This window comes from Pelecanus crispus, chromosome 14 (genome assembly GCF_030463565.1).
Source record: "Pelecanus crispus isolate bPelCri1 chromosome 14, bPelCri1.pri, whole genome shotgun sequence".
NCBI classification, from domain to species: Eukaryota; Metazoa; Chordata; class Aves; order Pelecaniformes; family Pelecanidae; genus Pelecanus; species Pelecanus crispus.
The window spans coordinates 17486019-17494637 of NC_134656.1; the positions used below are offsets into that span (position 1 = coordinate 17486019).

The following is an 8619-nucleotide window of genomic DNA, read 5'->3' on the forward strand; positions in this document are numbered from 1 at the left end:
CAGGATTCACAAAACCTGCAGTCGCGACAGCCCGGAACGGCTGTGCCCGGAACCCCGGTGCCCGGAACGGTTTGTGCCCGGAACGGTTTGTGCCCGGAACCCCGGTGCCCGGAACCGCGGTGCCCGGAACCCCGGTGCCCGGAACCGCGGTGCCGCCCGGGCACATTTCGGCGCGGAGCGGGCGGTGGGGGTGGTTGTCGTGGTCGCGGCCTGCCCGGGCCATGGCGGGCCCGCGGCCGGTGCCTGAGCTGGATCCAGAGCTGGCCCGGCAGCTCTTCTTCGAGGGCGCCGCCGTCGTGGTGCTGGGCGTATCCGAGGGCGCCGAGTTCGGCATCGACTACAGCGCCTGGACCGTGGGCCCCACGTTCCGCGGCGTCAAGATGATCCCGCCGGGCGTCCATTTCCTGCACTGCAGCGCGGGGCAGGCGGGCGGCGGCCGGCAGACGGGGCCCCGCACCGGCTTATTCCTCAGCCTGCAGCGGCGGGACGTGCGGGTGCTGCGGTGGGACGCGTCCAGAGAGGCGATGGGCCTGGCGCCGGTGGCCGCGAGGGAGGCCGAGGCCTTGCGGGAGAACCTGCGGGAGCTGGAGCCCTTCCTGGGTCCCTACCCCTACGAGACCCTGAAGAAGTGGGTCTCCCTCACCAGCTTCGTCAGCGAGGCGGCCATGGAGAAGCTGCAGCCGGAGAGCGGGCAGATCTGCGCCTTCTCGGAGGTGCTGCCGGTGGCGGCCGGGCGGTACAGCAGGGACCGGGCGGAGCAGCGCCTGCCCGCCTTGGGCGCCGAGTGCCGGAGCTACGCCGAGGGCCTGGCGCGGCTGCCCCAGATGAAGCCGAAAGCCGGCACCGAGATCAGGTTCACGGAGCTGCCAAAGCAGACGTTCCCCAGCGGTGCTACGCCGGAGGAGATAACCAGGCACAGCATGGACCTCAGCTACGCCCTAGAGAAGGTGATCAACCAGCGGTACGCCAGCCAGCCTCTGGATCTGCTCGGTGAGTGCCGCAGAGGGTCCTCGGGCGCTTTGGGAGAATGGCCAACCCTATCCTGGGCTGCCTCACAGGCAGTGTGGCCAGCGGGGCGAGGGAGGGGACTCTGCCCCTCTGCTCTGGTGAGGCCTCACCTGGAGCCCTGCGCCCAGCTCTGGGGCCCTCAGCACAAGAGGGACGTGGAGCTGTTGGAGCGGGCCCAGAGGAGGCCACAAAAATGATCCGAGGGCCGGAGCCCCTCTGCTGCGAGGCCAGGCTGGGGGAGCTGGGGGTGTTCAGCCTGGAGAGGAGAAGGCTGCGGGGAGACCTGAGTGCGGCCTGGCAGCGCTGAAAGGGGGCCTGCAGGAAAGACAGGGACAAGCTTTTTAGCAAGGCCTGTTGTGACAGGACAAGGAGTAATGGAATTAATTTAAACTAGAAGAGGGTAGATTTAGACTGGATATAAGGAAGAAATTTTTTACACTGAGGGTGGTGAGGCACTGGAATGGGTTGCCCAGAGAGGCAGTGGAGGCCCCATCTCTAGAACCATTCTAGGCCAGGTTGGACGGGGCTCTGAGCACCCTGATGTGGTTAAAGATGGCCCTGCTCACTGCAGGGGGTTGGGCTGGATGGCCTCTAAAGGTCCCTTCCAACCCAAAGCATTCTGTGGTTCTATGAATGAAGTCATTCTGCTGTAAAACAAGAGCCCAGGGATGAACCCTGCACCTGTTCCATGGGCCCTGTTCCCTGGCGCCCTCAGGCATCTCCCTTAACTGTGAGACTCAACAGGACAGAAGTTTGTGGAGTTCTTGAACGGGCTGAACACTGTACTTTTCAGACTCTTGCTCCCGTTTCGGTGGTGAGGTGGTATCAGGTCGCCCAGCAGGCAATTCCCAAGGCAGCCGCCGCTCCCCTGCCTGGCTGCGCGTGTGCTGCCGGCAGCTCTCTGCAGCAGCCTTTGGGGCTTGCCAGCCCTGCTGCAGGAGACGGCCACAGCCAGGGCTGCGGCTCCTGGTCGCAGGGTCTCAGTTACTTGCCAGCCTTTTTTGGCAGTTTGTGAGATGAATAAATACCACATCTGTGGAGGTCCTGGAGTATGGTTTTGTTTCGTGGCAGGATGGAGGGAGGGCTTGGGAACCCAGCTGAGCTGGAGCCTCGAGGCTACTGAGGTTTGGAATAAGCCTTTGTTTTTCCCTTCTTCCATTTTTTCTAGATTAGTGTTATACAGTTTATTCTTTATTAAAATTATCAAACACAACTCTAGCATATGCAAAGAACAAATTACCTTAGGAAATGGTGATGCCATCATTCTAGCAAAATAGCTGGTGCTAAGCGTCCAGTGAGACAAACCCTGACTCTTAATTCAGTGAGGAAAAAAACATCTATTAATATACTGCTCCCCTCTCCCACTGTTCCCACAGCCTGTCCGTTCAAGGGCAAAGCATTTGCACTCCTGTGTGGCTCTGGAAACCCAGGCACAGGCAGAGTGAATGCTTGCAGAATAACAGTGATGGCTGACTTCTTATTTGGGTGTCATTTTGAGAACACTGATGACAGTGGAAGTCCTTAGGTGGCTGTTTACTCTGATTGCCTGTAAAGTCACTCTCCAGAGATGATAGTCACAGTTATGGGTGGACCTGCCTGATTATGCTTTGCTTTTTCTCCAGTTGAAGAGCAGAGCATTAGGAAATAGTGTTTGGAGCATTGATTGCTGTTAGCAGAATCGCTGGGAGGGCAGAATGCTCGTGCAAAAGGCAAACCTAGAGTTTTATGCAATCGCTTACAGAGTTTTTGAGAGGACACGTACCTTGGATATGTTTTTAGTCTTATGTGTGTTTTGTTTTGTTTTCCTTTGCTGAATGTGTGCAGCTGAGTTGCAGTTTGCTTTCATCTGCTTCCTGATTGGGAATGTATACGATGCCTTTGAGCACTGGAAAAGACTCTTGAACATCCTGTGCCGATCTGAAAATGCCATAGGGAAGTATCGAGACCTTTACATCAATCTCATTTCTGTGCTGTATCACCAGCTCAGTGAAATCCCAGCTGATTTTTTTGTGGACATTGTCTCCCAGGACAACTTTTTAACCAGCACCTTACAGGTACGTTTGCACCTATCTCTTGAAAAGTGGGAGTGGGAGGAGAGGGCATACAGGACATTAGAGCAAATTCCAGGAGAAGCTGCAAAAGGAATTAAGCTGCTCTTGAGCTGTGTGGGAGATAGCGAGCCTGTCTAAGCACACGCATATTTTCTTTTACTTTTTCCCTGTGCTACTTACAAAGAAATGCCATTTGTGTGTCATCTTAGAGTTTGATCTGCTCAAGCTACGCTTAGAAGAGTAATGCAGTATAAAATTGAGTTAGTCCACACGCGGAGAGGCCAGCCAAGCGACGCAACAAGGGGAAAGGCTGATGAAGATGGCTGCAACAGAGAATGGGGACTGTGTCTTTTTTATTATGTTTTACTTTCAAATAGTGCTGAAAGTAGCCTGCTACATCAGCATGGTTTTAGAGTTCTGGAGTGGCACATCAAATTCAACTAGACTGTACCAGCATACTTTTTCTAAAAATTTTTAAGGCCTTTGACTACATTAAGCTGAACAGCTATGAGAGAGGCTGAGCAAGTGCAAGGTGATGTCTGTGTCTTTTTTTTTCCAAATGCCATTCATTCTCTTTAAAAAAAAAACACCACCAACAAAAAACCCCAACTTTGACATAAAAGACCGATGAAGCTGATTTTTGGTCAGCTTGAATGGTGTGCTTAGGATGCAGAGAAGTTGCAGTGAAACCTTATTGAGCTTAGGACATTGATAGTATTTAAGAAACTTTTCCATTCCTCTTAGGCTTAAGCAAAGCTGAAGATTTCCTATAATCAAGTTCTTATCCAGATGGAATTTATGGTTAGTCCAAAATGCAGAAAACACTGCTTCTGCTGGGACAGGCATGGGCAAATCTGTAATTCGGCACTAGTGAAACCAGTTACTCCCACTGATTGTAACCATGCTAACAGCTCAGCAGACTAAGTAAAACTTGGTTTAAAAAAAAATAAAAGAAAAAAAAGCCCAAACCAGATACACTGCTGAAGCTCAGCAACGAAAGTTAATGCCAGCAGAAACAGTAGTAAGTTGTGTTGCAGGTGCTTGATGCAAATTGGTAGTGCTGCCTTATTTCTCAGGGAGTGGCTGCGTCTCTGCTTGTAACTCTGAGTTCTTGCTGTAGCTTTGGGGAGGGGGGAGGTGTTTGTTTTTAATTTGCTGGGTAAAATGTTACGGGAAGCGTTGCTTTAATCAAGTGACTTCCTTCACTTCTTTGGAATTTGGATTCATAAAAGTCTCGATTTTTTACGTTTTTATTTTATTTTTGTTGGTGGGTTTTTTCCATCCCATTACAGGACTGGAAAATCTAGCTCGGCTTGCACCACTCTCGCAGAACAACGCTTTGCACTGTCAATTTACAGCAGGACAAAGAACGTGTCAACCAGCCATTCTTCCCACCTGATGGGAATTTTGGAAGCACCCTGTCTTGCTGGTTATCTTTTCTTTTTGGATACCTGAGTCTTGTACGCCCTGGGATTTCATCGGACTGTGGTTTTTTACTTAAGCAGTAGGAGCTGATGCCTTTAGGTGGCTGTGCTGGCTTCAGCGATGGCTGTTCAGCCCTAGCAAGGGTTGCCACGTTCCAAGTAACAAGAAATTCGCCTTATGGTTGAACTGAGCCTCTCCTTGCTGAAAGTTCTCCATTCCTCTGCTCCTGTGGGATTTCCCTGATGCACTGAAACAGTGCCAGGGAACCTCTGGGACTTGCCTTACCCAGTCACTTTACGTACACAGCCGTCAGAATTAACAGTCCTAAGGGGATGTGGGCAGGTGGATCGAAAGAAGTGCAAAATGGCTTGTGTCGGGGGAGTGCATTTATCTGCGTTAGCTTTTGCTCAGCTTTGAATACAGCAACTTTATTTTTGGAGTTTGATCTAAGGCAAGAAGTGTACAGCATAACCTCCACTGAATATGCAGCCCTAACAATGTTTAAAGAAAAAAAAAAATTGATGAAATAACTAATTTAATGTGCAGTTCATTGAGGAGAAGTGGGAAGTATAATCTTTTTTTTGTTTTTAATAGTAGTCTTGCTGTGTAAGAGTTCTGCTATAAAGAGGCAGTTGCATAGTAGAATGAACAAGGAAAAGGCAAATGATCAGAAACAAAGCAACAAACTTTGCTGTTCGTGGTCAGTGTTTTATCCAGCTGTCAGTAGGCCTCTCCCAAATAAGAGCCTGCTTCTTCTCCAGAGGGCCTTCCCTTCACTTCTGTTGTGCAATGATTTTGTTTTCTTTGGCTTTGAAATATAAGTTTCTTCCTGTGGAAATGAATTCTGGATCACGAGTTCAGAAGAGGAGCAGAAGCAGGCTGATGAGATGGGCTCTGAGGCTAAATGCCCTGTTTAGTCATACACAGGTGCTTTAACGCTCAAAGTGCTAACAGAAGCTGTGAATTTGTGAAAAGTTGATAGATTTGTGTGTGTTTGGGTGATGGAGGGGAGCCAACGTTAGAGGTTAGTCCAGATTGCAGTGCCCTGTGCTCAAGGGAATGGCTGTGCTGGGGATAACTGGACTTTTTCCAGAGAGCTCCCATTCCTCTCTTACCTTCAAGGTAATTTTGTTAAGTTTCCTCTGTATCCCAAGGTGTTGGTGATACCACATTACAAAAATACTTTGGGGGATCTCCTGGTCTATCCAACCATGAAAAAAATGGGTATAATTACCTGTCGGCCTTTTTGATATATGCTGTAAAACTGGCTATGTGGCAAATGAAAACCGATAGTCTTCTTCCTCCCCCCCGCTTCTGCTCAGACATTTTTCTTGGCTCGCACTTCAGCGTATTTCAGGATTCCATAGTACATATTTAATTACATACATAATCCTGCTTGAAACACAGTTATTACCTTAGTGCAAATATTTCTAACACTGACTCAGTGGAGTGAAGGCAGGATGTCTGTCTTGGCTGTGGGATGAGGGAGAAGTGTAGGCTTTGTTTAGGTAGCCCCAAAGCTGGAGTGGTTTCCAGGGTGGTAGATCCCCTTACCAGGGGCCTAACCCAAAATTTTTCCCCGTGCGCCCTGTTGATGACGTCTTTGTAGGAAGGAGCTGCACGGCTTGTGCCATGGCTGAGTTCTTACTGACCTCTACTCTGTTCTTCTAGGTGTTTTTTTCCTACACGTGCAGTGCTGCTGTTGATGAGACCCTAAGGAAAAAGGCTGAAAAATTCAAGGATCACCTAACGAAGAAATTTAAATGGGACTTTGAGGCAGAGCCTGATGACTGCGCTCCTGTAGTGGTAGAACTTCCTGAGGGCGTGCAGGTGGACTAAGCAAAATGCTCGCTTAGAAACAAACAGCTTTTTTAAAATAACTCTTTCTCCACATCTTCTCCAACCTTGCCAGCTTCCTAAAGTCTGTTTCTGAAGCCGACTCCTCTTTCTGCTGTAGAAGCAGGTGAGGAAGACCCAGGAGGATTCCTAACTTTGCGAGGAGACCAGAATTATTGGAGGAGTTTGAGTATTGTCACATGGCTACTTTGGACACCTTGGTTTTTTTCCCTAGCTCTTCTGCAGCATCTCCTCATTCTGTATTCAGCTGACCTCTGGATCCTGGTCCCTGCCGTCCTCCTGGGCTGGAGGTGACACCCTGTTTGGAGAGCATCTGTGGCTTACACTTGAAGCCTTTGCTGCTCCGATTTGATGCCTCCGGAGCGAGGAGTGTAAGCCCACGTGACTGGTCATTGCAGCTTTTGACAGCCTGAACCCAGGCTGTGAACTGAGAATTTCTGCTCTTCCTAGGCTTGCGTTACGGGGATGTAACCACAACTGTTTCAAAACTGTGTTGGATGCTGATGCTGCTTACTGTGATTTATTGCAGTGATCTGTTGTGGAAGGCTCCTCAAAGCCACAGCAAAATTCCTCCCATTTCATACCCCTAATACTGAGGTATCCTATTCCTCCCATTCTGTTAAAGCCTTCTGTATTTACTGCTGACACTCTGTTTAGCCTGAGGTAAAAGAAGGTTAACAGTTTGGTAACAAGAAATAGAGTTATTGGACAGTAGTCACCCAGGTCTTGAAGAAGAGAGCCAGCATGAGATAAAAGGTCAGACTTCCCCATGAACTGGATCCTCTGTTTTGTTATAATTGGTGATCTTACATATTTTCACTGGTGACAGTCTCTTCTTTCTCCCTGTTTCCCACAGGTAGGCTGTAAGAAAACTTGTGCTGCTTGTTCAGAGCTGCACAGGGACTTGGTCCTACACTCACTTGTTACTTTCTCGGCTGTTAGACTCCTTCAGGAATTTGTCTGTATGCATGTCTAACAAGATAACGCTGTTTGTCAGTCTTTTGGAGTTCAAAATAAATCTTGAGAGCCTTGCCTACAGAAAACATCTGTACGAATAGTTTTTTATTTAGCCAAAGCTTATGGTACAGTGACACAGCCCTCTCTTTCTCATCGGGATGGCCAGCGTCCCAAGAAGTAAAATCACGATGGTATCTGTGACATCCGTGTTCTGGGAAGGAGGTGTGTGATGAGGTGTTTCCAGATAACCAGGAACTTCCCACAGGAATCGGCTGTCAGAAGCCCTCGTCTGCTGCTCGGTGCCGTTTCCTCCCTGTCCTCAGGGGCTCTGCGCTCCATTACTCTGGTGTCTTGGTTTGTCTGTTTTAAATGCGCTCCGTATTGACCACAGGCCCTTAGGGGAGGTTACTCTGATTTGGCAAGTGTTTGGTTCTTAAATCTTTCTTTCCGTGCTTTCTTGTCCTTAACACCCTTGAGATCTTTTGTACCGTAATTTCTCTGTGCTCTCCTCTTGTCTTCTTGCTCGTTGTTTGTGTCCACAGGCAGTGCTGTCTTTGCAGCCGCCAGCTGGACAAATCGTTTGTAAGGAATGGTCCCAGCTTTGATGAAAGGTATCCTCTTCGGTTTGTTGACCGGTTCTGTGGCTTTGGAGCAGAACGCTGATCGCTGATGTAAGTAGCGAAGGTGGCAAGGAGCGTGGGGACCTACCTGTCCAGAAGGGAGAGAGGAGCGGTGCTCTGTGGCTGCACAGCCGCCTGGCCAGGCTTTGCAGGCTGTCCTGGCAATCCTCCCACTTCTTTGATGGATAGCTCAATTTGAGTGTGCCTTTGTTAAATCTCAAAAACAATAACTGCAAATTGACTTCCAAAGTGTGTAATAGTCAGGTTCCCATAATGAGCTGCACTTTTAGCAACCGAGAAAAGAGAATATAATTGTACTTCCATTGTGCCTTTCTTTTTGCAAGGTCGTAACAGGGAGAGGTAATATCTCTTACTAGACCCACAAAATAGGTGGGGAAGAAACAGGCCTTTGGGGCTACAGTCCCTTTGTTCGGTACGAAACAGAAGCAGCAAACTTTCAGCTAAATGCAGGTTGAGGTGTTCAGAATTCAACTCCATTCTATGACTCAATTGCACACATTGAGGGAAAAGGGAGGCTGGCACATATGAAGCCACATATGTTGATTGGATGTTTGCAAGGGGGGTTATAAATTTGGGAGGGAAAAGAGTGCTGTTATTCCTGCTGAAGTCAGCAGGAAGGAGGGTATAAAAGGAAAGTGCTAACGTGTAACAGAAGGAATATTTTCTTGCCCTTATATAGC

At 49.0% G+C, this 8619-nt stretch overlaps 1 protein-coding gene across 1 annotated transcript; it reads left to right on the forward strand.

Moving 5' to 3' along the window:
* The first annotated feature begins 221 nt into the window (after nucleotides 1-221).
* On the forward strand, nucleotides 222-7379 carry AAR2 (AAR2 splicing factor). The gene is made up of 3 exons (XM_009493467.2): nucleotides 222-990; nucleotides 2833-3062; nucleotides 6156-7379. Exons 1-3 carry the CDS (start codon nucleotides 222-224, stop codon nucleotides 6321-6323), a joined length of 1167 nt encoding a protein of 388 aa, XP_009491742.2. The 3' UTR covers nucleotides 6324-7379.
* Nucleotides 7380-8619: the final 1240 nt, after the last annotated feature.